Source organism: Balaenoptera musculus, chromosome 6 (genome assembly GCF_009873245.2).
Source record: "Balaenoptera musculus isolate JJ_BM4_2016_0621 chromosome 6, mBalMus1.pri.v3, whole genome shotgun sequence".
Lineage (NCBI taxonomy): Eukaryota > Metazoa > Chordata > Mammalia > Artiodactyla > Balaenopteridae > Balaenoptera > Balaenoptera musculus.
Window position 1 is genome coordinate 64909070 of NC_045790.1, and position 27922 is coordinate 64936991.

At 44.3% G+C, this 27922-nt stretch overlaps 1 protein-coding gene across 1 annotated transcript in view; it reads right to left on the reverse strand.

Moving 5' to 3' along the window:
* Window positions 1-27922, reverse strand: part of DOCK8 (dedicator of cytokinesis 8) — a 222501-nt gene that overhangs the window by 2143 nt on the left and 192436 nt on the right. Inside the window, exons 39-47 of the mRNA XM_036856043.1 lie at window positions 27498-27690; window positions 22278-22421; window positions 20553-20684; window positions 19956-20090; window positions 18440-18529; window positions 14129-14365; window positions 11486-11629; window positions 10145-10251; window positions 341-511 (exon numbers count right to left, since the gene is read on the reverse strand). Coding sequence (XP_036711938.1) covers window positions 341-511; window positions 10145-10251; window positions 11486-11629; window positions 14129-14365; window positions 18440-18529; window positions 19956-20090; window positions 20553-20684; window positions 22278-22421; window positions 27498-27690 — 1353 coding nt within the window. The remainder of the gene's footprint in view (window positions 1-340; window positions 512-10144; window positions 10252-11485; window positions 11630-14128; window positions 14366-18439; window positions 18530-19955; window positions 20091-20552; window positions 20685-22277; window positions 22422-27497; window positions 27691-27922) is intronic.

Consider the following 27922-nt stretch of genomic DNA (forward strand, 5'->3'; position numbering starts at 1 on the left):
CTTTTAAAGAGGAAAATCACTCGCTAGAAAAGCACATCAATCATGGAGTAAGTAAGTAAATACGGGAAAGTGCGGCCATGCCTTCGCGCTGTGCCGGAAGAAACACAGGCAGTAATTGGGCCCTGGGAAGACTGCTGGCAGAAGGCCGCATGGAGGGGCCCCGGAGAGGTCAAGGGGAAGGCGCAGGAGGAGCGGGATGCAAGCAGAGCAGGTCACGCTTGGGTGGCTTCTCCGATTCCAGGGCCCGCTCCCACACCCAGAGGTTCTGCGGTTCTGATTGCTGGGCCTCAAGCGCTATCCTTTATCCTCTGGGAAGACGCCTCCCCTGCCCTCTTCTTACCTCTTATGACTGTCAACTCTGAATATCGGCTTGTAGAGTTCTGGAATTTTCCGCTCTATCATTGGCCTGAGGTTCTCTCTCAGCTTGCTGTAGTTCTTTTTGAGTTCCAGCTGGTACTCCCTCTGGTCTGCCGTGATGAGACGCTTGTTTTTCTCTACGGCTTCACCGCATCTGAGATGCAAATATCAGGGTGGGGAGGAAATGAGGTTGCATTTCGTACGAGTTTGAAGTGCTTACGAATTTTATATATTTAACTCATTTAATCTTTACAAAAATTTATGAGGTCGGCTATTATCACCCTCACACCTCAGGTGAAGAAACTAAGGCACGGAAAGCTTAAGTAACTCGCTTCATGTCACAAAGTCAATAAGCTGCAAAGCCAGCGCCCGTCTCTCCTGTGCAGTATGGTATGTACTAAAGAAGAAAATCATGTTATTCAAACATGGTGAAGCCTTGCCTTTTATTTTATACTGTTCTATCCAAGGGAACTTACAAATCAACAAATCTTGAAGGGACAACATAATGGCTGAAACTTAGCTGACGTACAATGATTAGTAATGATTCTGTTTTCCTTCAGATGAATAGGATTCCCATGATCAACATGGTTTAAACTGTTTTCTTAATAGTGGTGCTAGATTTGGATTGTGTTATGGGGATACCCAGGCCTTGCTACCAAATCCTCCCTATTACCACTGAACACATGCAGCTATGGGGCAGGGGGAAGCTACCTGGCCTAGGCAACATTAAACCTACGGCCATAGCTTCATGATGGAATCAGCCTGCTGTAGAAGAACGGCTTGATGTAATTCACCCTGGAAGCCAAAAGCAGGCCCTTAACTGGATTTTCACCTATCTTTTAAGTTTGACATTAACTGAAGCAAACTGTAGGATACCAAAGGTTACATATCAAAGGTTTCAGGGAAGAGGTAGGAAGGGGAGGTATATAGCCTTTGAATCCTGAGAAATCTACATCACCCCTTATAATTTTTTTATTGCCTCTTAACTAACAGTTATGAGCTACCACAATGTGTAAAATGAAATCAATTTCTTCAAGGAGACTTCAAGGACCGGTTTTGTAACACTGGCAGACAAGAGACCTGCAAGAGCGAAAACTGCTAAATTGGGGATGGCTACTCTGCAAACTTTGGAAGAAGCAACTATACTCTCTGTGATCTTTGTTATCAGAAGACATAATAGCTATAGATATATATAGTGTTTTTGTTTTTGAGTATAGTTTTTAGCGCTTATTATCATTGGTGGATTTGTTTTTTGGTTTGGTTGCTCTCTTTGTTCTTTCTTTCTTTTTTTTATTACTTTAAATTTTTTAATATTTTTATATAGTGTTTTAAAAAGACAAATATATTAATAGGTGGAGCGAATTTTTGTAACTTTATATTTTAACAAATTTTATAACATAAAATTGTTTCATAGACATTTTCTGTATTTCTTCCTTCCATTTAGATTATATTCTCTAGATTTTCTTATTAAAGTTAAAATAACTTCCACTATGTTATTTAAATCCATAAACTAAAGAGAGCCATGCATTATGTTTCCCTCCTAGAGAAGAGCCATATCTCTTGGGAAATGTATACAGGATCATATAACTACATTGCAAATCATTTTTTAAAAACGGTCATATCTGTAACATTTTCGTTAGGTCCACAAACAGCTGCACTGTGCAACTTTCACTCAGTGACACCACCATTCCAGACAGCCCCCTCCTTTGCTGCTCCCTTTGTTGATAAGTTCACTGAACACAAGCATTTTCTTACAGTCGATGTGCTGGGATTTTTCAGCAGAGTCTTACAGAAACCAGACTGATGGAGTCTAGAAAGGGCGGGAAGCCGTGCTTCCAGAACATGGTTCCTGGTTTTGCTGGGGGTAACTTTCACAGTCCTCTATCTAAGGTGTCTTTTCTACACAGAGGGTGGTCATGCAGCCCTCCCCCTCTGCATCTCTTGCCCCCCCTTCTCTGTGATGCTCCTTCAGCACAGCTCACATATCAGTCCCTCAGTATGGCCAAAAAATTGCTAGTTGCTTCATCAACAACCATTCCCTCTCTTGCTTAGTAGCAGAACTCCAGGTGGTATACCCACCTGGAAAATTACATTCCCTAGCCTCCCTTATAAATAGGGATGGCTGATGAGCTATAAGATGAAGTCACTAGGAAAGCTCTCTAAAGGGGTGTAGCCTTTTGCTCTTTCCTCATTTCTATTCCTGATACCTGCCTAGGATGTGGTTGTGATGGCCAGAGCCTTAGCAGCCATTTTGTGACTATGAGGATGGATCTACTATAACCAGGATAGCAGAGCAAAAGAATGGAAAGAGCCAGGGTCTCTGATGACTTTATGTGACCACCACACAGCTCTGGGATGCCTATCTCTGATCTTGTTTTATATGAGAGAAAAATAATTTTCTATCTAATTTAAGCCACTCTTAATTCCATTCTGTTACTGCCAACTGAATGTACTTCCTAGAGAGAACAGGCTCTGGAGCTGGAGTGCTCACCTCTGAATCCTGCTTTGCTACTTATTGACTTTGTGACATTAGACAAGTTACTTAAGCTTTTCCACGCCTTAGTTTCTTCACCTGTGACATAATGGCGATAATAGCCTACCTCATAAATTTTTATAAAGATTAAAGGAATTAAATATATAAAATGGTTAGAATAGTACTGGTACATAGCTAAAACCTAGAACACTTATTGTTATTATTATTATTGTTACTATTCCTGATAGACCCAGTCTGAGTGCAGAAACTATTTGTTCTATATAAGAATGACAATGGAATGTCAGAGATTTTATATTCCAGTCCCTTTTTTTTCATAGTTGATGAAACTAAGATGCAAAGAGATGAAGTGCCCTGTCCAGAGTCATACACCTTTGGGAACAGCAAAGGTGGATGTAAATCCAGGATCCTGTTGCTCCCAGGCTGATGTCTCATCAGCCCCACTGTGTGTTATGGTACAAACCTTACAGAGGCACACAAGTCATGGGCAGACAATGTCTATATTTAAATCAGGTTAAGTCTGTTTCCTATGTAAATCAATCTGATTTCTACTTGCCCCATAATGTTATATTCATCAATCACTTCATGTGTGCCAAGTCCTGTTCTAAGCTCTCTGAATTGACTCTTTTGATACTAACTTTAAGAGGTAGTTACTATTTTATTCCCATTTTACAGTTGGGGAAACTAAGGTTGGGTAACTAGCCCAAGGTCACACAGCTAGTTAAGGCAGAGTAGACATTATTTATTTATTTACTTATTGTTTTATCTCTGGCTGTGTTGGGTCTTCGTTGCTGCACACGGGCTTTCTCTAGTTGCAGCGAGCGGGGGCTACTATTTGTTGCGGTGCATGGGCTTCTCATTGTGGTGCCTTCCCTTGTTGCGGAGCACAGGTTCTAGGCGCACGGGCTTCAGTAGTTGTGGCACGCGGGCTCAGTAGTTGTGGCACGCAGGCTCAGTTGCTCTGTGGCATGTGGGATCTTCCCGGACCAGGGATCAAACCCGTGTCCCCTGTAGTGGCAGGCGGACTCCTAACTACTGTGCCACCAGGGAAGTCCCAGAGTGAATATTTGAAGCCAGGCAACTGGGCCCGAGAGCCCACGCTCATAACCCCAACACCACAAATGCTGCCTAGGAAAGACCCTGACCCTTCCAGCTAGAATCCAGGCATACGGCCTTGGTCTCAAGTTGGAACTATTCTCTCTGGAGTCCCAATTTGTAGTATTCTGCCTTTCTCATCTTCTTCCTGGTAACACTTTAGCAAGTCTCCACCTAAGGTCCAGTGAAAAAACACAGCTGCTGGAGTGAGAGGAGAGATACTGGAGAAACTGAGGGATTGGCTCCCCACCTCCTCCCGTGACCGGAGTGATATATATGCTCCAGGCCCTTTAAGTTAAGGAAGGATTATTTGGGGGCAGGGTACCAAAGGAACATCTGGCCTTTCCACAGGAAGAGCTGCAGTGGATGTGAGGGTCCCCTGGTCAGAGCCACCTCGGCTGGCACCTCCCAGTGGCTTTCTCCAGCGCTGTCCCCTGCACTTCCTCCCTCCCAGCCCGACCTCTATCAAACCCCAGATCCCAAGGGCAGCTGGTCTTAATGGAAGGCTAGCCTAATTCCTGGTTCTGCCACTTACTTGCTGTGTGACCTTGGGCTAATCGTGGTCTCCTTCACCCCCACTTCCTTCATCTATAAAGTGGGTTTATGAGGATGAAACGGTGTCGGGCGTGTGAGGACCTGGCCGAGCGGCTGCGGGAGGAGTGCTGTGCAAGCAGCGTGGCCTGCCTCTCCTGGAGCGCAGCAGGGGGGAGACAGCCCAACAGGAGCACTGTCCTGGGTGCCCCCGCGGCTGCCGGTGGGGAGGCGCCTGAGGCTGAAGGAGCAGGGCACCACGGGGGCAGGGAGCGCACCCCAGGGCAGACAGGAGCAGCCGCGGCTGGATCCTCCAGCTGTCCCCCTGAGCCCCCTCTACCTCCCTTGGCTGGGCGGCCCCAGAGGGGCCGGCGTGGCTGCCTCCCTCGGGGAAGTCACAGTGGCCCTGCTTCTTCCTCCTAAGGGGGCGAGATTGGGACTACGGGCTTGGGAAGGTGTCCAGTCTCGAGTCTGACACCTGGAAGCAGGTTCTGAGGACCTGCTGAACACCCCAGAACCCAGGCGGGGGGTGGGATCCGCCTAGATCAGACTCTAGGCTAGTCTCTAGGGCCTGACTCACATTACGCTGTCTTCCGCCTCCTTGGGCCCTGGGCTTCTGTCCTGAGGAGTTACAGAGGCCTGTGGTTCCGACGATCGCACACTATTCTCGAATTCACAGTCAGCCCAGACACCCTCCCACGCAGTGCCTTGGCCCTGAAGTGAGAGCCCCGTCAAGCCCTGAGGACCGAGACCTTGCTCAAGAGAACCGGGGGTGGAGATGCGCTAAGAGAGGAGGACAGGATAGCACTGTAATGAAATGGATTTTTTCTCTTGAGAATGGTTGCAGAAGGGATGGGAGGGGGAAGCCACATGCACATGTGTGTGTGTGCATGTGTGTGTGTGCGTGTGTGTGTGTGTGTGTGTGTGTGTGTGTGTGCTGCTCCACTTGGCTCTCAGTTTTCCACCCAGCCTCCTAGGCCCACTAAGACAGGTCTCTGTGACCTGGAAAAGGGACAGAAGTCCTTCATACGTCCCTGCTATGGACCTGATCCCGAGCAACCTCTCGTAATGTTTCAGGCTTCGTTTTCCCACCAAATACTCAGATCGCTTTTCACCTACTGCTTCTGTTTCCACCCACGCTACACACAGTTGGTTTTCCTTAGGCCACTTGGGCAAATTCCCTCTCCTTCCTCTTCACAGATCTTAACTCCCGTTAAGACTCTATGACCATTTATGCGGTGGAACTCTACTGATGTATCTGAAACTATGTCCCTTAAAGGCAACCCATGCCTGGTGCCATTGAGTCCTGCTATCTTTTCTTTAAATATAAAAATGAATTTAAAAATCACTTAGTCTTTACAGGAATGAGAAAGTTCACGTGTTATGGACTGAAGGTTTGTGTCCCCCCCAAAATTCACATGTGACCTCCATGTGATGGGATTTGGAGGTGGGGGCCTTTAGGAAGAATGAAGGTTTAAATTAGGCCATGAGAGTGGGACCCACATGATGGGATTAGTGCCCTTGTAGAAAGAGACCAGAGAGCTGTCTTCTTCGTCTCTCTACCATGTGAAGATACAGTGAGAAGGTGGCCATTTACAAGCCAGCAAGAGGGTTCTCCCTAGGAACTGAATCTGCTGGCACTTTCATCTTGGACTTCCCAGCCTCCAGCACAGCGAGAAATAAATGTCTGTTATTCAGCTACTCAGTCTGTGGTATTTTGCTATGGTGGCCCAAGCTGACTAAGACAGAAATGTAAGAGGAAAATTTAAAACCACAGACTGGCACAGATTGCAGTGTTTAAAATGGTCTGGGTGCTCTGGGGAGCAGAGGAGGGAAACAGTATGTTGTACCTCTCCATCGTGGCTTCTGAAACCCTGAGATGTTTCAGAAGGGGATCCAGGCCCCAACTTGGCAACATCTGAAGAGCCGCAGGCCTGGCTGCATCAGGTATCAGCGGCAGCAGGTCAGCCTGCCAGGTTCTTTGTGGCTCCATCCAGGCCCGCTACAGCTGAGTCACACAGGCCACCGCCCAGGGGCAGGACCCAGCTACAGTGTACCCAGCAAGCGTACATTCCCGTTATTAGCAATCAGCCTTGGAAGGCTCACTTATGTTCACCTTGGAAACCTGGGCTCATCGACCTACAGCCCATGTCTGCTGAGAAACTGGAGCTCACTCAAGGCGAAACCGGGAACGGTTTCACCCCCAAACATTTTCCACTCCTGCATCATATCTGCTGATAGCAGGTTCCGGGGAGAAAACACACAGGTGCAAACAACTTGACCAAACAATTCCTCTATTCATTACAAAGCTGTGACTTGCTGATTGGACTTGAGAAGCAATTAAGCAATGGAGGAAAGGAAGGTTTCCTCACCTACTACTTGTACTGAGGGTATGAGTTACAGATCATCACATTTACCCTTGTAAATATACCGTTTGATTAGTTTTAGTAGATTAATACAGTTATGCAACCTTCACCACAATCTCACCCACTACCTTTGATGCATGTGAAATAAAGTGGAATGAAAGTCACTGTACTTTGACTTTGACAATGAAGTACTGAGCAGAAGTATTGTTTTGCCTGTAGCCTTGTCTCATTTGTACTGGAACTTCATCTTTGCACGCAGGTAGCAGGGTGCCTGGCACAAAGTATGGGCTCAATAAGTGTTTGCTGAATGAATGAACTGGCATCTATAGTTGTTCAAAGGTGTTAATAGTAAAGGCACATTTCCTCTTGTGAAGGGAGGAAAGGGGAGGAAAAAGGGTGAGTGACAGGAGGCAGGACCTGACGCGTGAAGCCCTCGGGGAGGGGGCAGGGAGGAGAAAATGTGAGATGGCGGCAATCAAGCAACCTCTACAGCCTTGCAGCCTCTGCTCAAAGATCGGTCCCATTTGGCAGCTTCAGCAGCACCTGGGAGCTTGTTAGAAATGCAGAGTCTCAGGCCCACCCCAGAACTACTGAATCAGAATCTACATTTTGACAAGATCCCCAGGTCATTTGTTTTGCACAGTGAAGTTTCAGAAGCACTGACAGATATTCTTGTGGCATTCCTAGAACAGGGCGGCAACCCACCAGCAGGGGGAAGGTAGAACCACAGCCTAGTTTCCCATAGGAATCATTGGAAGGGTTGGAGAACAACGTTGTAAATGGTGAATTTGATTTTGGAAATCCAACATTTTTGCAAGTCATCCGGGGAGAAAGATAACTGCACCATCGAAAGTCTAACAATACATGACTTTGTTAAAGGATCATCCCTAAGAAAATCCATTTCCTTTTGTGTATCTTGCCTGAGACTAGTTTTACTCAGCTCTGGTTTTCTTTGTAGTCACTTGTCCTGGGGCTGGAAGCTGATTAGAAAATGCATGTTCGTTAGGGATTTTACAAGGACACTTTAACTAAAAAATCACTTCTCTTAGCAAGCTTCCTTTTACATCTATAGTCTATTCAGAGCCCCATTTATCAATAGTGCTGTCTTCCCAGGCCCCCCTCCCTGTGCTGGCATGCACACAGAATGCACTGCTCTTGCCAACTCAGAGGAGCCCAGACGTATCAAGGACACCCCTGCCTCTGTGTCTTGCGCTCCTGTTGGTCCCTTTCCCAGTAACGCCTCTGTCTACCTGCTGCCCCCTTCCGACCACCTACATACTCAAGACAAGGTTTAAGTGATGTTTTCCCACAAAGCTTTCCCTAGCCACTCCAGACTGCAACTGACTGTTCCTTTCTGAACTCTGTAGCCCTATATTTTGTGTACTCTCCACAGTTCTTAGAACATGCTGCATTGCTTTGTTATTTAGCCAGGTAAAAGTCCTATTGTCAGGAGCAGAGGAATACCCAGCTCCTGTATTCCTACAACTACTATCATACCTGGGTCCTAGTGTGTGCTCATTAAACATTTCACAGGTCCTTGCAGAGGTCCAGAGAGGCCCGGGCCACTGCCACCTTCATGGGCCTTTCACAATAACTTCACTTTCTATGAAGATACGTGGAAAGTAAATTGATCTTTAATAATTCTCCCAATATTTTTCTAGCCTTTTGTTTTATGAAAATGCACTCTTGGGCTTCCCTGGTGGCGCAGTGGTTGAGAGTCTGCCTGCCAATGCAGGGGACACGGGTTCGAGCCCTGGTCTGGGAAGATCCCACATGCCACGGAGCAACTGGGCCCGTGAGCCACAATTGCTGAGCCTGCGCGTCTGGAGCCTGTGCTCCGCAACAAGAGAGGCTGCGATGGTGGGAGGCCCGCGCACCGCGATGAAGAGTGGTCCCCACTTGCCGCAACTAGAGAAAGCCCTCGCACAGAAACGAAGACTCAACACAGTCATAAATAAATAAATAAAAGAACGTGAATTTCTTTAAAAAAAAAAAAAGCAAACTGGGCTATTCATTAAAAAAAAAAAAAAGAAAATGCACTCTTTACTGAAGAATATCTAGATTTTGCGTAATGTCAAAATTGTTACGAAATACAGGAAACAATTCAAATACAAAACATTAATAAATATAATTTCTGTCTGTGCATGTGTATGTATGTGCATATGTATAGTGTGCACGCACACAAACAGACACACACACACACACACACACACACCCCTATTACTAAGCAGCTGAGATTCACTGCAGGACAAAGAATGTCTCCTTTATACGTAGCAAATTTACGTACGTCTCACCAAAGCCTGTGAAGGAGGAGAACCTCACCTGACACTAGCATTCTGGTGGGTTTTCACTGAATTTAGCAAACTTTAACTTTTAGCCTCCTTTATCCCCATCTGCCAAGTGAAGATATTCCTATATTTTATATGCTGCTCTAAGATTCTGGGTGAAAAGAAATATTAGTACATGTATTTCTGATGTCCTTCTCTCTTATGGGTGAGGTGCCATCCACATCCTTCATAATCATTCCTTTTAGGGCCACAGGAGTCCCAGTATACCTGTCTGCATTGCAGCAGCTTGCAAGACCTTGTCCCAAGATTCACTTCCTATCCAGCCTGAACAGGCTGCTCTTGGAGCCAGCTCTACTGCAGAATTCAGGAGCAGAGATGACGCTTGCCTGCCAGTGGGAATTGCCATAGAGACGATTGATACCTTTGTAAAATTCTAGTTTTAGAATCTCGCCTCTATCTCTCAATTTGAGGCAGTGTCTTTTACATTTATAAAAATAAGTTATTGTATGATATGGGAAATTACAAAGACTGCCAACGCCAAGAACCTCTCAGGCTCTAATTCATCAGTGGAATATCAGCACATTGAAGGAAGTATGCGCTACTTGGATTCAGAAGACCTGGTTTGAACTCAGCTCTGCTACTAACTTGCTGTGTGATCTTAAGTAAAATCATTTCCCGTCTCTGAACCTCCATTTCCTCTTTTGTAAAATGAAGATTTATTTTGCAATGTGAGATGATAAATATGAAAGCACCATACAGTTTGTTAGTTACTAGTGCAAGTAGTGTTGTTCTATGCAGGCTTCTCAAACTTGAGCATGCATCCGAATCCCCCGGAGGACTTGTTAAAATATAGGTTGCTGGGTCCCACCTCTGGAGAGTCTTACTCAGTAGGTCTGATTGGTATCTGAGAATTTTCCTCTCTAGCAAATTTCTCAAGTGATGCTGAAGCTGCTGGCCTGGGGACCACACTTTGAAAACCACTGCTCTACTGAAATCCCAGCCATTTCCCCTCTTACCGCATTATGAATTCTTTAAAGCATAATCTCAACTTGTTGTGATGTCGATAGAGTTTTGGGTCAGCTGGAATTTCAGCCAAAAACACTTGGGCTACTTCCAGTGGTCCCTGATGGGAAAAGTGAAAAACATTATTGATGTTGGAAAGAAAGTGAAATTACTTGGGAGGAAATGTTGGGAGTGAGGTCATAGTTTGAACATTTAATTTTGTTAGTTTGACCGAAACAAAAAATCACGGAAGGTCTTGAACTTCTCAGGAAAATGCTGATTCCTTAGGAGGAGTTTGCAGTTTTAGGAGAATATTCAAAAGTATAAATGTATTTCCTTAATCAAATACTACTAATTACAGATTTTCCTTCATATAGAAAGGTAATATACTACATCAAAGGGTATGTGATTAGAGTTGCTTTTCCGAAAACAGAGATTATTGTCTTGCTCCAGCCATTCATATCCATTTGTCTAGTTGCCCTAGTGGCAAGCACCATTTTGCGTAATTGCTGGCTTGAGTCAGAGATACGCATAGTACATGTGTAATCTATGGTTGTGGGCTTATAAAGTCTTCCATTTTCATTAAAAGATTGGGACTTACAAAAGCAAAAGCTTCCTAATATTTTCTGATCATGGAAATGTAACAAATACTATTTCTGTCCCCTTGATATTATGTGGACGGAGAATTTTTGCTGGGGAGTCCAGTTGTGCCGAGTGAGGAAAGGGTCACGGCACTCATTGAGTTTTTGCGTGTGGAGGTGTGCAGATCTGGTTCTGAAATTAAGGAAGCACACTGGACAGAGAGAACTAAGCTAGTACGCCCTCCATCTGAGGCCGGATTAGTTCCATGCTGAGATCGGAGTTAGAATTCTAATGGATCTGAGAAGATCCAGTCTGTTTTGAAGTGGCCCAAGAAGCCGGTTCCAGGTCACTCCTGCTTAGCAATGCTCCTGGCATACTGGTTTCATCTGGTGACTGACCCAGGGGTTCAATGTCCTAGACCCTTTCCCTTCTCTCCTACAGGCCTTCTCAGATTTATCTCAAGCCTTGCAACAACTCTGCCTACATTGGGCATGACTAAGCACTCCATCTGGATCATACTGCCAGGACTGGCCTCAACTTCTCCAAAAAATGGTACTCCTTAGACACGGTCCACTCATCTCTAGGATTTCTTGTCTACCTTGGGTTGTTCCATGAAGCAGAAGGGACCTCCTCAAGCGTTCAGTCTAAGTTTAGGAACATCATTTGTATGTTGACCAGACTCATCGACCTCAAGAAAGGAGGGTGCAGACATATAGTAACAAAAATCAAAATAACAAGAACCAGAGGAGTTGCCACCAGCTGGTTTTGCTTACCTGATTGACAGTAGCTCCAACGGAGCCTTGCAGCACCATCTGAAGCATCTTGGCATCAGGAGGTTCCTGGTTAATGGCAACTGCTAACTGCAGGGTCTTCTTCTTCATATCTTCAATGGCAACTTCGATTGGTGTCAAAACAAACTGAACATAAGACATAAATGTAGGAAAGTCATTGTCAGGTCTTATAAGCCATGGACAAACCTGGAGCTATGACAAAGAGGACACCTGGGTTTGAAGCAGCAGCTAAGAAGGCTTTCAGAGAAATTTAGAATAATCAGGACAGGTTAAGAGGAAGAGCCTAACATTTCTTGAGTACTTATTATGTTCCAGGAACTTTACACGCATTTATGATGTACTTCTTTAAACAACTTCCTATTCTCTCCACCTTGCAATCAAAGAGGGATTTGTAAGGCTAAGTAAGTGACACAGGTCGTAGGTGGGGAGGTCAGATTTTGACCACAATAATGTCTACATTCAAAATCCATGTTTTTTTCTACACTGTTAGATTTCCTTTCCTGTTGTTTAAGAAGTTGCTTGACTTATAATTGGGAAAGCTGTTAGAAGCACAGCATTCAAGATTTTCTTCTCCACCATAACACAAGATTTTGGCATCATGTGTGCCTTTTCTAACTCACCCTGAAGGTGAATTCTTAGTAAACAGAATTCTCTTAAGGGTCAATCTGCTAGTTGCTAAGTTCTATTGGCTTGGAGTATGTAGGACCTTTTCTGAATTTTATTGATGGAGTCATGTCCCCCCCAAATTCAAGTATTTAATTCCTAAACCCCAGTACCTCGGAATGTGACTTTATTTGAGACAGGGTCTTTATAGAGGTAACCAAGTTCAAAGGAGGTCATTAGGATGGGCCCTCATCCAATATGACCTATATGTCCCTATAAGAAGAGGAAATCTGGACATAGGGACATGCACAGAGGGAAGATGATGTGAAGAAACACAGGGAGAAGGCAGCCATCTACAAGCCAAGGAAAGAGGCCCGGAATAGATCCTTCCTTCACGTCTTTCAGAAGGAACCAACCCTGCCAACACCTTGATTTTTGACTTCTGGCCTCTGGAACTATAAAACAAGAAATTTCTGTTGTTTAAGCCACCCAGTCTGTGGTACTTGGCTACAACAGCTCTAACAAACTAACACACTGAGGTTCTTAGGGAACTACAAATGGCCCAGAAAAATTGTGAGGACTCTTACTGGGACCATGAGTTTATTTCTGTGCTGTGCCGACATGCCCTAGTGCTCAAAAGTCTAAAACAGTAAGAAATACAGCAGATGCATTCTAAACAAACCTTCTCTTAGCTGAGTCATCAGTTCTGGCTTCCTTTGCCCTCTGTGAAAACCACTCTCTGATGTGATTGCTGAACACTTGAGCTGGTGGGTGGCTCTCCAGTAACCTCAGTCCCTGTGCTCCTGCCAAGGAGGTGTGTATTCACCACAACTCATCAGTGTTTGTTCACCAACTTGCTTATGCCTGTTACACTTGTTATTTTAATGACCTCATCTAATTCAATAATGCATAAACTGGTGAACTATGGCTGTGGAAAGAAGAAGAGTTGTTTCTATGAAAACCAAGCTAATGCTTGGGCAAGATGTTATGAAAGCAAGTTGCTATAAAAGATTCCTATCTTATTAGGTGTGCACAAGACAACGGTAAAAGGCTAGGGGAAAAAAAAAATCATAAAAATCCAGAAGCATTCTGCTCTTATATTGTTTAACAAGGATCTTTAAGCTCTCACTCTGCTTTACAGAAACCAGAACTGAACATTGTGGACATTGCATATGGGTGGACATTGCATATGGTTTATACAAGAAAGACAGTGCTGAATCGTGGTCAGCCAACCCTGAATCACAGACAAGGCTGTGGCTCTACACAAAATGAACGACAAATAAGTGCACATGTGTATGTTTTAAAGTAAAAGAAAATGTTTACAGTATGTCTAATTTTGAGCAGTTCTGTAGCTTGAGACATTTTCTTGATCAGTGTCATTACAATGAATTTGAAGACTTCTGCTACACATGGAACCAGAAAAAAGAAAGAGGTCTTCCCTCTATCAACATTTAGATAAGGAAACAGAATGAAGATAAGTGCCTTGTGCAATGTCACAGGAGGATGCTGGGGCTAGAAGACAACTGGTCTCCTGTCTGACTGGCATGGTGCCCTCTTCCAGCTCAACACCAGCTCCTTGGGGCTGCTCACTTGCTGTTCCTGCCTCTGACGATTAACAACAGAACGCTGCCTGAATCACATGTAAGCTTTTAAATGTATAAAAATCTAATATAAAATATTGTAAACTTTTATATTTCATGTAAATTTAACATTAAAATATAAAGACATAGTATTATAATTGTGTACATATATGTATGTTAAAGATATAACTTTAAAATAGAAAATACTTACATATAAAGTGTGCTATAAAACATGTAGCTGCCTAAATGGGATTCCCTGGCACCATGAGAGTGAGAGGATAACCACCATAATAATATTTCAAAGGCATCCCTTTTTAGATTTTCACTCGAGTCTGCCATGAAGGAGCATGAAGGAGGTTTGTGTGTCATCCTGGGAGGTGACCCAGGCCCACTCACTCAGTGGTGGCCTCTGTCCAGAGCCCATGCCCTTCAGTGCCTTTACCTCCTCCTTCTGGATGACCCTGATCCTGGTCTTGATGTAGGGGAAGGCGTGCATGGTGGTCAGGACAGTGTTCCGCCGGTACTGCTCGTGCAGCTCTCCCCGAGGCCGGCCCTCCAGGGTGAAGGGGGTGGTGTACATAAACCTCCGCAGATCGAAATTCTTCTCAAAGTAGGTTAGCCTGTCTTTCATCTCATACTCATCAAAGTAGGGCTCCACAAAAGTGATCTGGATGTAGGCCTGAAGGGGGGAAAGGCAAGGGGTGAGCTGGTCTGCAGACTACCGCCCAGGATGCGCTGGGGGGCACGCGGAACACACAGTGGCAGCACCACCCCTCTGCGCTCACAAAAGCCACGGAAGCTGAGAGCATCGGGCGAGACATCAGCCATAGGCCATCCTTCCTCTCCAAGCCAGGGATATGAGAGACAGGACTGGGCGAAGGGACGGGAGTGTGCCCGTGGGAAGTCAGGTCCACAAGCTGCCCCTCCTAGCAGAGTTGCTGATCCAACTGAAACTTGGCATGAGAGTTTGCCAACTGCTATTCAGAAGAAGCAAAACTTTCCTTTTCAGAAAACTATGACCACTGCACGTTTATTAGAATGGCCAAACTAAAGAAAACTGACAATACCAAGGGCTGAGAAGGATGGGGAGCGGCTGGAGTGTTCATACACTGATGGTGGGAATGCACCATGGTGCAGCCACCTTAGGAAACAGGTGGCAGTTTCTTATATAGTTACATTATACTGACCATACGACCCAGCAATCCCACTCCGCTGCATGTGCCCAATAGAAATGAAAACTTGTGTTTACACTAAACCCTGTACACGAATGTCTATAGCAGCATTATTCATAATAGACAAAAAATAGGAACAACCCAAATGCCCCTCAAGTGGGGAATGGATAAACAAACGGTGGTACATCCCTACAACAGAATACTACTCAGCAATAAAAAGGAATGAACCATTACAAGATGGATAAATTTCAAATGTATTGTGCTAAGTGAAAGAAGCCAGACTCAAAAGGCTATATGATTCCATTTATTCACTGTATAATTCCATTTATGTGGCATTCTGGAAAAAGCAAAACTACAAAGACAGAATACAGATTAGTGACTGTCAGGGGCTGAAAACAGAGGGAGGGAATGACTACAAAGAGGCATGGGGAAATATTTTGGGGTGATGGAACTTTTCTGTGTCTGATTTTGGTGGTGGCTCCATGTGCTTGTCAAAATTCATAGAAATAAACACCAAAAAAGTGAATTTTACTGCATGTATTTCATTTAAAAAATGTACACACATACACATGAACGCACACAAACATACTATGAAGAAGAGCACTTATTTAAAAAGAAGGCCTTGGGCTTCCCTGGTGGCGCAGTGGTTGAGGGTCCACCTGCCAATGCAGGGGACACGGGTTCGAGCCCTGGTCCGGGAAGATCCCACATGCCGCGGAGCAGCTGGGCCCGAGCACCACACCTGCTGCGGCTGCGCTCTAGAACCCGTGAGCCACGGCTGCTGAGCCCACGTGCCACAACTACAGAAGCCGGTGAGCCTGGAGCCCATGCTCCGCAAGGGGAGAAGGCACCGCGGTGAGAGGCCTGTGCGCCACAGCGGGGAGTGGCCCCCGCTTGCCGCAAGTAGAGGAAGCCCGCGCACAGCAACGAGGACCCAACTCAGCCAAAAATAAATAAATAAATAAATAAATAAATTTATTAAAAGAAAAAAAAAGAATGACAATGACTATAGTCACTGCAACACCCACCCACTGAAATGGACGGATGAGGTCACTGACCTCAGACCATAAATCACTACTGAGTGTGATGAAATCTGGTTGTAATTCTGGCTGCAGATTCTCATTTAAAACTCTCACAACCTACTTTGGGCGTTTTAACAGAGGAGAAAAGAGCACCGCGTCAGGGATGTCACTGGTAACTCTACGTGGCATGTGCTGTGCACAGATCACCATGGGCACACAGCCAATCCTGTCTTTCAAAGACGTCAAACATTTCTGTGTGAAGCTTAGCTCAGCTACTTACCACAGTTATTGCTTCCAGGCTAGATTAGGGAGTGTATCTGAAGTGAGTGAGTCCTTTGAAATGTGTAGAAAAACAAACTCTTAGATTTGGACACTTCTCCCTACTTGCATCATCTTCATAATATCCTGGAGGACAGAACTGAGAGAAGAGTTTGAACTCTTCATTTTATAGGCCTGCCAGATGATGACTGCTCCTCTGTCCCTCAGCCCTTAAAAATACCTTGAACTTGCATTATTTCCAGCAGCTTAGAAAGCTCTCTCATGTGCATATCTGTCTGTGAGCTGGGCTGAGCAGGCAGGCATCACCCTGTGCTATAATAAAGAATGTATCTGGCCTTTGTCCTTCTTTCCTGGCACAGAGCTTCAAAAACCCTTGGAATTTTCTAAGTGATAGAAGTGTCTTTGTTATTCTCATGAGGTAATTCATGGTGGGTCCCTAGATGGCTTCAGGATGGTGGCTGGTCATCGAAAAGAACGACCTTCTGATTAGAGATCTGAGACTCTGGGCCAGCCTGACTGCTGGGGTAGGAGGGGGCTGGAGATTGAGTTCAGTAATGTAGGTGATGATTTAATCAACCATGCCTATGTAATGAGACCCCAGTAAAAACCCTGGACACCAAGGCTTGGTAGACCTCCCCGGTTGGTGAACACAGTGACATGCCAGGAGGCTGACGTGCCTGGATTCCACAAGGAGAGGGCATAGAAACTCTGGGATACGTCCCAGATCTTGCCCTATGTGTACCCTTTATCGTGAAACTATAATCATCAGTGTAGCCCTTTTCTGAGTTCTGTGAGGCATTCTAGTGGGTTATCCACTGAGAGGTGCTACGCGAACCCACACATTTGTATTTGTCTGGTCAGAAGTGCAAGCGGCCTGGGGTCCCACTTGAGGCTGGTGTCTGAAGTTAGGGCAATCTCCTGCAGGACGAGCCTGTAACTGGTGGAGTCTGACCCTAACTCTGGGTGGTGAGCATCAGAATTGTACTGCAGTACACCCAACTGGGGGCGAGACAGAATACACCCTCACCTGAAAAGTGAGGAAACTGAAGTCCAAGCCCTTTTCATCATTCCTCCAACAGCACAATGACCCTGCACTTGGCTGAAAAGAAGGCCTCCACCAAATGCTGTCAGTGAGAAGTTCGTATCTTTTCAACATATTTTAAATTGAGGATTCAAGGTTTTAATAGAAGGGCAATAAAGAGAAGTGATTAAAAGTGCAGGTTTGGGGGCTTCCCTGGTGGCACAGTGGTTGAGAATCTACCTGCCAATGCAGGGGACACGGGTTCGAGCCCTGGTCTGGGAAGATCCCATGTGCTGCGGAGCAGCTGGGCCCGTGAGCCACAACTACTGAGCCTGCGCGTCTGGAGCCTGTGCTCCGCAGCAAGAGAGGCCGTGATAGTGAGAGGCCCGTGCATCGCGATGAAGAGTGGCCCCCGCTTGTCACAACTAGAGAAAGCCCTCGCATAGAAACGAAGACCCAACACAGCCATAAATAAATAAATAAATACTTAAAAAAAAAAAAGTGCAGGTTTGGAACTTCCCTGGTGGCACAGTGGTTAAGAATCCGCCTGCCAGTGCAGGGGACAAGGGTTCGAGCCCTGGTCCTGGAAGATCCCGCATGCCGCAGAGCAACTAAGCCCGTAGGCCACAACTGTCTGCGCTCTAGAGCCTGCGAGCCACAACTACTGAAGCCCGCGCGCCTAGAGCCCGTGCTCCGCAACAAGAAAAGCCTCCACAATGAGAAGCCCGCGCACTGCAATGAAGAGTAGCCCCCGCTCACTGCAACTAGAGAAAGCCCGCACGCAGCAATGAAGACCCAACGCAGCCAAAAATAAATAAATAAATTTTTTTAAAAAAAGAATCTTCTTTAAAAAAAAAGTGCAGGTTTGAGGATGACAGACCCTGAGTTTGAATACTGGTTTTGACACTTGCATGATCTTGGAAAGTTGCTTACCCTTTCTTTTCTCATCTGTAAAATAGGAATAGCAACACTTATTTCAAAGGGCTTTAGGAGGATGAAATGAAATGATGTAGTAAAGGGTCTAATGTAGTGTCAGGCACACAGATGATCTTTAATAACTGGTAGCTCCTATTATGATCCCTGCCTTTGCGTATTGTTTCTTTAAGACCTAACCAAATAGTAGTTAAACCGCAGGCAAAAAAAATTTGGCTGCGTTGAAATGACTTGAAGAGTCCAGACAGAGAAGGTCATGTTACGTTTTTGGGTGAGGAACAAAGGGAATCAGAGCCTGATGGTTATTTTTTGCAATTTTCCCATACCTTGTTAGGGTCCAACTTGGTTTTGTCCACAGGAGCAGAGTCTTTTATCACTTCCACAAATTCCGCACCAAAACATTGACTATAAAATCCCTAGGCAAGAGAAACCAACAGATTACAGAGGTTATTTTAATATATTGCAACTCTTTGTCTCTCAGAAGTGGAATACGTTTGGAACAAATGTAAGGGAGAATGTGCTCTTTGATTACTGAAAGTCCCTCTGAGCTAATGAGGCAAGTTCAGCATTTCCTGAGACAAAAATAAAAACATAAGGAAGTCCAGCATTGCAAACTGATACATGCTTCCCTATAAACTGTATGCTTGACATCTAATTCAACCAACATCATCATATTTCCTAAAGATGCTCCAGGGGCATGGAACTATTTACTTCTTGCCTTTTGTACCCTAGGGTCTTGGAGGTCACCAGGCTTCCCATAATGGGACAAACCACAGTGCACAGGAAGATAAAATATATGCTTCTAGTACTAAATTGGGGAAACATATTAGGGAACCAAGTGGCCTGGGGTCAACTGCTAATTCCTCTCACGAGCTGAACGACTTTGGGCAAGTCACCCAACCACTCTGAGCCATGGCTCCTTTGGGTCAAGTAAGGATTAAAGTCTCTTGTCTCATTTGGCATGGATGGATCAATTTGACAATGAACGTGTTTTAAGTTTGAAAGCCATGAAAGGGCATAAATTCAAAGCAATAGCAAGAAAGCAAAGAAGTGAATCTCTGGTTGTTGTCAGCAGTTCAGGGGACCCCAGTTATTCAGTCTGAGATGGTTTCGTTTTGAGGGCACCCCTTGACTTTCCTCCTGAGTTCTTAGTGCTTGGCCCTTTCAACGTCTGTTTCTTTTTTTTCTCGCTTTTCTCTGTGTTGTTTCTCCTTTTCTCCAGCCTTTCCTCCAAGAACATGCTGCTCTCTTCTGCTACGTTACGGATCAAATGTAAACAGCAGGTTGGATAGGGGCTGCCAGCCCATGGAATGGGACACCGGCTCTGATTATCCAAAGAGGGGTGCTCCTTGGTCAGCAGGGAGAGTTCATTTGTTCCAGGTCACAGTGGGCCTATAGTCAAGCATCTCCATGTCAGAAGTGGGAAGTGTCTGGTGACACCAAAAGGATGACCACAGCATTTTCTAGGGGTAATTTGATAATCTGGCCCTATGACTTCAAAGTCAAGATGACAAACTTCAAGCTGAAAAACTATTACTAAAATTTGGAAAGGTTTATAAGAAAGCACATGACATTGATTGAATTTGGATGCTCCTGAAAATAAATATTCACCATATAAACTTACAAAGTTTGACAAGTATGTACAGAATCTTAGGGGAAAGCTATCCTTATCTTGCTTTACCTCATGATCTCACCTAATATCTTGATATTATACAAGCAATGTGGGAAACTTTATATATGGATCAATGAGGAATCCATGACTCTTGGTTTTGTTGTAATGACCCACTCTAACCTGTTGGTGTAAAGTACACAATGTCAATCACCCGGAATCACTTGTCTTACCTCTAGTCTATGAGAGATCTCAGGAAGCTTGGTAATTGCAGGCTCTTTGTAAATGAATTCTTTCTCATCCAAGTCCCCAAATTTGGATCCATAGAAACCAACTCGAAAGTAGGTTCCAAACATTCTCTTATGACCCTGATGAACAAAATAAGAAAACCTCTCCTTAGTTATGCAATTCATGAGGATCCATTGAGATGAGAGGGCAGGAGTCTTTTATTGTTGGGTTATAAAGCATTTTATTCCTGTGGCTAATACACACAGAATTCACTCCTTAAAAATTTTTTTAATGTTTATGGAATAAACTTGGGAAATAATAGCAAAAAAAAAAAAATCCCATGAAAGATTTCTAGGACTTCTCTTAAGTGAATTAAGATTTTCACATTCCTGGTTGTAAAGTAATTCAAGTTGCCTTCTTTCACGGTTTGAATTACGGTCCTCTGTCTATTCTCAGCCCTCTTCCGTTTGATAGGAGGGAGCTACAGTAATGATGTCCTTAAGGTAAATCACTCCCTAGAGAGGAAGGAGGGCTAAGCATCTCTGAGACACGGTCACCTGCTGCCAGATTATAGGACCTGTTAGCCAGGATCCCCCTGCTACCTTGCTAATGATGCTGTCAAAGGCCTTCTGCAGCTTTTCGTGGGTGGAGGTCAGCTTCCGGAAGTCTCGATGAGCTTCCAGGATGGGGATGACCAGCTTGTAGACCTCATTGACCGTCTCGTACAGTCCTCCCTTGGAAAGAGGAGAAAAAAATCAAAGAGAATTTAATCCACTGGAAACTTAAAAGAGCAACCAGAATGCATTAGGCATTGGAGAATGGATTTATTACTGGCACCACAATATTTTATAGAGCAGGAATAAAGTCTGAGCATCTTTGGGATGGTTGTAGCATTCAAACTGAACTAGACACACTAAATGGTCCTATTTGATAATGTTAAGTTGGAAAAAGGGGTTTCCTGGGGAAAAAAATAGGACAGGAGACTGGCAACAGGAACTAAGAACAATTCAGGAAGGCAGCTTTAGCATATTTAAATGTCACCAGGGGTCCTCCTGTAGCCAGATGTTCATTGCATGCCTGAAAAGAGTTAGGGGTCTAACTACCTGGTTTTCTAGAATTCCAGGAAAAACAAGAGTATCTTGGACTTTATGTGAATTCTGAAAGGGAAAGCTGGAAAAAGAGAAGACAGTCAAAATAATAATTAAAATACATAGATTGTAGGATGGAAACTTGGAAATGAAAAGTAGAGAAGAAAGAAAAATATCAAGATGAAAACAAAACTGGATCAGCTAAACAGAGTGAAGTATTAAATATCTGCTTGGCTTAAAATTTGAGGGACGGCTTCCCTGGTGGCACAGTGGTTAAGAATCCGCCTGCCAATGCAGGGGATGTGGGTTCGAGCCCTGGTCCGGGAAGATCCCACATGCTGCGGAGCAGCTGGGCCCGTGTGCCACAGCTGCTGAGCCTGCACTCTGGAGCCTGTGAGCCACAACTACTTAGCCCACGTGCCACAACTACGGAAGCCCGTGTGCCTAGAGCCCGTGCTCCGCAGCAAGAGAAGCCACAGCAGTGAGAAGCCCGCGCACCACAACGAAGACTAGCCCCCACTTGCTGCAGCTAAAGAAAGCCCACAAGCAGCAACGAAGACCCAGTGCAGCCAAAAATAAATAAATAAAATAAATAAATTAAAAAAAAAAAACAAATTTGAGGGAGTAGGGAAACTATGAAAATGAAAATGAACAACATACTTTCTTCCCTGCCCTGAATCTCAATGACTTAATCTATATATTTTTAATCTCTATATATTTTTCTCTTATTAGGAGTGTTTAGACCCAGATTAGGTTAATGAGGGGAGTCTCCGTGGCTTCCACTCCCACATTTCTCTGAGCTGTCCCTGGTCTGTGACGATCCTGAGGATTACTCAGCTGTCAGCTGAGTCCCTTTTTTCAAAGAGAGGGAAAATAAGAGAGTGAGAACATGCCTCGTGATTTATTGTGTAACCCTGGGCAAGCCATTTCCCCTCTTTGTGGCTTAGTTTCCACCTCTGTTAAATGGAAATAATACTGTGAAACTGCTGCCCAGCCAGTGAGCGTGCAGTGAAAACCAGAATATTGCAGTGATGAAAGGCCTTCTCGCCTCCCTGAGAGCTGAGGCAATTTACATACGTCAAAGTCCTCCAGCCCCTCCCCTGCCCTGCACGCCCCTGCACGCCCCTGCACGCGTTGTCAGCATGAAGGGGGACCGGCTGGACGTTAAGACCGGCACGCAGGGCACCGACACCAGAGTCCGGGCTGACCGTGGAAGCCCGGACAGCTGTGTGCACTGACCGTGCTGAAGAGCTCGGCTGCCTGCTCCAGGAGGCCCACCAGGCCGCTTTCGGTGAAGTACCGGCCGGAGCACACCCCGTCCTCGTCCGGCGACAGGGTGTCATCAGAGACCGCAGACTCCTCCAGCACGTTGGAAGAAATATTCTGAAAGAGATCACAGTATGAGCCAGGAGAACAGGGGAATCCGACTAACAAAGGCACCACAGGAACCCATAAAGCATGGAGGAGGAAGCCGTGACTCCAAGGTCCTCACCATCCCTGATCATACAAGGTCTGTAACTCCACCAAGAAGAGCCTTTGGCTGCCACTCATTTTGAAAGAATGCACAGAACAACTGGCCTTCAAAACTCAAGATTTTCTTTTCTTTTTAACTATTGGGAGATACAGAAAGGACACTTACTTCAATGTAACAATAGTTGAGTTGTTTTAGAGAAAGGACCCTAAGGGACGTCCAGCAGGGATCGTGGTTTTTAAAAGCCAAAGGCCAACGAACAGTTAACTAGCTCCTTGTTTCACCAGCTGAGTGACCCTCTGAAGTACTTGCTACGACTGACTTGGCTTTTAGGTGAACGGCCATAATATCATATGACAATTGCAAATGAGAAGGTCTTCTTTATGAAATCTTTATGGCAATGCAGCAGTTACTATTTTTTTTTTCTCCCCCCAAACATTTTGTTCCTTTCTACACACTTTTCTTTTACATAAACCATAGAGTTTAAAGTCTCATGGAGAATGCAGTGATCAGGGCCAGGATTAGGGTGAACAAGGTGAAAACAAAATTTAGGGAACACTCACTCTCAGGGTCCTGTAAGTCGTGACCCTGAACTTGCTTGACCCCAAGAGTGAGTGCTTCCTTAAATTCTGCACTTCATGTGCCTTACTCACCTCACCCCAGTTCTGGCTCTGGCAGTGACTCTCATACTTTGGACAGGTCAAGAATCATTTTCTTCAACCTGTCTCATGGATATAGAAGAAATGCATATGGAACATAAAAGAAACTGGAAACCTTTGTAGCTTAGGACTTGCATACAGGTAGCACATTTGCCATTCCTTTTATGCCTACACTCATGGCAGACAGAACTAATTAATTATAGTACTCTTTTCCCTGAAGCTTGGATATGGTCTCAAAATTCTTCTCAGCATGGTACCCCATTCAGCCACTACCAACTGACCAGAGTTGGCTAGTGAAGTAAAATCTGTCTGCCTCTCGTCGGCCTGGCTAGCAAGATCAAGTGACTCATCCTTAGCAGTCAAGGAAGAGAGAGTTGTTACAGTCCTGTATCTTCATATCCAAAATTATAAGGTAGTTTTAGGAATACAGGAGGCTTTCAGAACCTTTTGTGGCCAGCCTTTCTTTCAAACCTGGTCTTTCTATTATGATGTTTCTGAATTGGAAATGATAAAAGATCCAAGAGATTCAGTTGAAAGAATCTAATAACCCAAGAAATGAATACTGTTAGTATTGTATGCAATTTTCCACATGTAGAGGAATATATTTGCAGTTATGCAGTCTTATTAGATGTCGTCAGAGGGAAAAGATTCTGGGCAGACTTTCCTGGCTTCAGAATTAGGGAGGTGAAAGTAACAGCAGTTATGTGAGAATGTATCCATATCTACATTTGTGGAATAAATATTGTACTCTGGGGCACAGAATTTCAATGATCTCAGTTCCTTGGAATTCTGTGGCCTCAGAGTTATTTTCCTTGCACAGATTTATTTATCTCCAGTTTATAATTCTTTTCAAAAAATTCAATTTTACTGGAGCAGAACAAGGTTGAAAACTAAAGCACACAGCATTTAAGAAATCAACACCAGACATCTGTAGTTAATGCTGCCCAGAATTCCTTCATCCTTCTATAAAGTAAAGCCTCCTGAGAAACCATCCATAACTCCAGGTGTGGACCTCAACTCTGGCTCTGGCTCAGCCAATCACAGCATTCCATGTCTCTGGCCACTATGATTGGTTCAGAGATGAGCATATGACCCCGTCAGAGCCAATAAGATGCACTGAGACTGTCTCTGCAACTGCTACAAATGAGGCATTTCTCTATTCTCCTGGACTTGAACCTGGGAAGATGTAAACATAAATATCTCTCAATGAGTGTGGGAAGCCTATGAATAATGAAGCGGACATAACAGAAAGCAGAGACAGGAAGTGATGATGACACTGAGGTCTGATGACATTGTTTGGACCCCTAGGTCCAGTTTGGCAGGTGCTACTCCAGACTCATCTCTCTCATGCAAGCTGATAAATTCCATTTTTACCTTAGGTCCGTCTGGGTTAGGTATTCTGTCACTTGCAAGCACACATTTCCAAAAAGATTTGGTATGTCTCATTTGAGAGAAAAGAGAATTGGCTCATAAGCATCAACATAATTTGGCTTCTCTTCTGTAGCTGAGAACACCTAACTCACCATGTTCTGTGTATTTTGAAGACCTCATTCTTCACAGTTCCTTCTGCTTCCCCCTCCCATTCCTCATCTTTCTGAGCGTTCCATGACCCCCAGGCTGAGTCACGTGATAAACACTCACAGCATCTTGTACCTCTTTATTACAGCATTTATCATAATTGAAATTGAATAAGAAATGGAAGAATTAACTGTATGATGCCACTCTCCCTGGCTGGAATGTAAAGTTCATGAGGACAGAATAAGTGCTCAATAAATATCACCTAAAAGAATGAATATGTGGATAAAGATCTATGAAAAAATAGAGCTATATGCTCCCATGTAGGGACAATGTGGAGTTTTTCTGTTGTTTCTAGAGTAACTATTCTACTCACCTTGGCATGACTTACTATAAGCAAATTAAAAAGAATTTATAAGCAATAGTAATGAAACAAGACAAGAGGTTGATATAATTCCACATTAAGTGTTAAACCCAGAGATCTCTGGTAATTGAAAGAGTAGCACTTATAATATTTATCCTTGCTAATATCATATGGCCAAAATAAATTTTACAAAAAAGCAAATATGTCTAAAATTGATTTTTATACCTTTCTTCACTTTTGTGTGATTCAAAATCAGATGATTTTTTATGCTTTTTGGATAAGAATTAAATTTTTGGCTTTATAATGAACATTCCTGAATTGAGAATAAAATTTGTTTGCTGAGAATAAAATGATAGAATAAATACTATTGTTACTGAAGACCATAAGAAAGGAGGAATTAGCAGTATGAGGCAATACCCAGATTGCCTGGTGAACAGTATTCAGGATAACTTTTATTGATGTGAATAATTCCAATGCCTCTTCCAAGAATGAAAAAGAAAACCAAGGACCACTTCCTTCATCTCTCCACCCTTTACTCATTTCTCCCCAAAAGAGGAGAAGCACTCTGTTGAATTCAGAAGGACTTGAAGCTGCTCAGCTCAAAACAATCTGTATGGGCTTCCCTGGTGGTGCAGTGGTTGGGAGTCCGCCTGCCAATGCAGGGGACTCGGATTCGAGCCTTGGTCTGGGAAGATCCCACATGCCGCGGAGCAACTAAGTCCATGCACCACAACTACTGAGCCTGCACTCTAGAGCCCGCGTGCCACAACTACTGAAGCCCATGGTCCTAGAGCCTGTGCTCCGCAGCAGGAGAGGCCACTGCAATGAGACGCCTGTGCACCGCGGCGAGGAGTAGCCCCCGCTCGCCGCAACTAAAGTCCGTGCACAGCAACGAGGACCCAATGCAGCCAAAAATAAATAAAATAAAATAAAATAAATTAAAAAAAAAAAACTCTATATAAAATATAAATTAAAAAAAAAAACAACAAAAAACTCTACCAGCAACAGTTTTTGTGCCTTACTCTATAAGCCTGGGAAAGCTACTTTGAATTGTCCTCTCTTTCTGGTTCACACAGCATCACAAAATTGTGTTGAACAGCAACAATGAGAACAGAGCCTTTTATAAAATCAGTCATGAAAATTCAAACAAGAATAATCCAAACACTTGTAAATGACTTTGTGAGTCTGGCTTGAAAAGGGCTCTCTTACTGTACTATATTGTTACAGGTTTCAGGGATTGTCATTTCTACAGATTATGCCTCTAAAAGTACTCGTAAAATTTTTTGTTTTCTCTAAAGACTGTTTTAAACTACTCAGCCAAAACAGTCCAAGTGGCCACTGAGCATCCCAGCCTGAACCAATTTTCAGGCCTAGCAGACAACTTCCCTCTGCTAACTATGGGTAATATTCAGCTCATCCTAAGACAGTATTGATTCAGCCCTTTTTTTCCCTTCCCAGGTCAATCTGGTTCTTTCTTTTTTTTAAAATAAATTTATTTATTTATTTTATTTATTTTTGGCTGCGTTGGGTCTTCGTTGTTGCGTGCGGGCTTTCTCTAGTTGTAGCGAGGGGGCTACTCTTTGTTGAGGTGTGCTTCTCATTGCGGTGGCTTCTCTTGTTGCGGAGCATGGGCTCTAGGTCCGCGGGCTTCAGCAGTTGTAACTTGCGGGCTCGAGAATGCAGGCTCAGTAGTTGTGGTGCACGGGCTTAGTTGCTCTGTGGCATGATCTTCCCGGACCAGGGGTCGAACCCGTGTGCCCTGCATTGGCAGGCAGATTCTTAACCACTGCGCCACCAGGGAAGTCCCAAGTTGGTTCTTTCTTGATTTTAGATTAGTGAGGAGGATATTACAGAGTTGGAGAGTGTAATCAAAGGAATGGACCCTGAGGGAAATAATTTCTCCAATATTTAGAAAAAATACTTTCACAGTTGTCAGTATACTGTGCCAACTACAAGTCTTTGAGACAGGGTTTAAATAACCTTAGAAAAGTTGCTGTCTCAGTTTATCTGTGAAGTGGGAGTAATAATACCTTCTCTATCTGTCTGTTTCACTGGTTTATGGGGAAGGTCAAATGAAATCATGGACGTGAAAGTGTTTGGGAATGTCTAAAGTGCCTATCGACTCTACATTTATTGTAGACAATAATTTTTTTTAAAAACCCAAGATGGTAAAGCAATTAGAAGAGGCAAATTTAATACACTAAAGCAGGTTTTTTTCAACCTCGGCACTATTGATGTTTGGGGCCAGATAATTCTTTGTGGTGGGCGCTATCCTATGCATCCTATGCATTGTAGGGTGTTCAGCAGCATCCCTGGTTTATACCTATTAAGTGTCAGTAGCACCCACCTTCCCACCCTCAGTTGTAACAACCTAAAATGTCTTCAGAGACCGTCAAATGCCCCCAGTTGAGAACCATTGCGCTAAAGGAAAAGCTAAACTTGCCCCACACCTGAAAGCTGACGCTGCCCACGGGCAGGTAGCTGTGGTCCTCCAACATGCTCAGATATTCAGCCACTAAGGCAGCCGCGTGCACCAGGCACATGGCAGCCTCTGTGTAGCACTTCCTCTTGGTGTGCTTCTCCGCCATGTTCTGGAGCCAGGTCAGCCGCAGATCAGGAGATGTCTGGTAACTCTTGGCAATTCTGAAGATGGGTTGAGAAAGTTTCAAGGACAACGGGTTAGTGACACTGTTTTTCTATTGTGTATGGCCACTTTTTTTCCCGTTAAGAGTTTTGCCTACATGTTCAGAGAATGAGAGAAAAGGCAAACGTCTATCAGTCCAGCTGTTTTCATTCCATCTTTGGGGTGTGCAGGATGCCAAGGATGCTATGATTTAGTTAAAGATTTATGGGGGGAAAAAACCCTGATAAAATG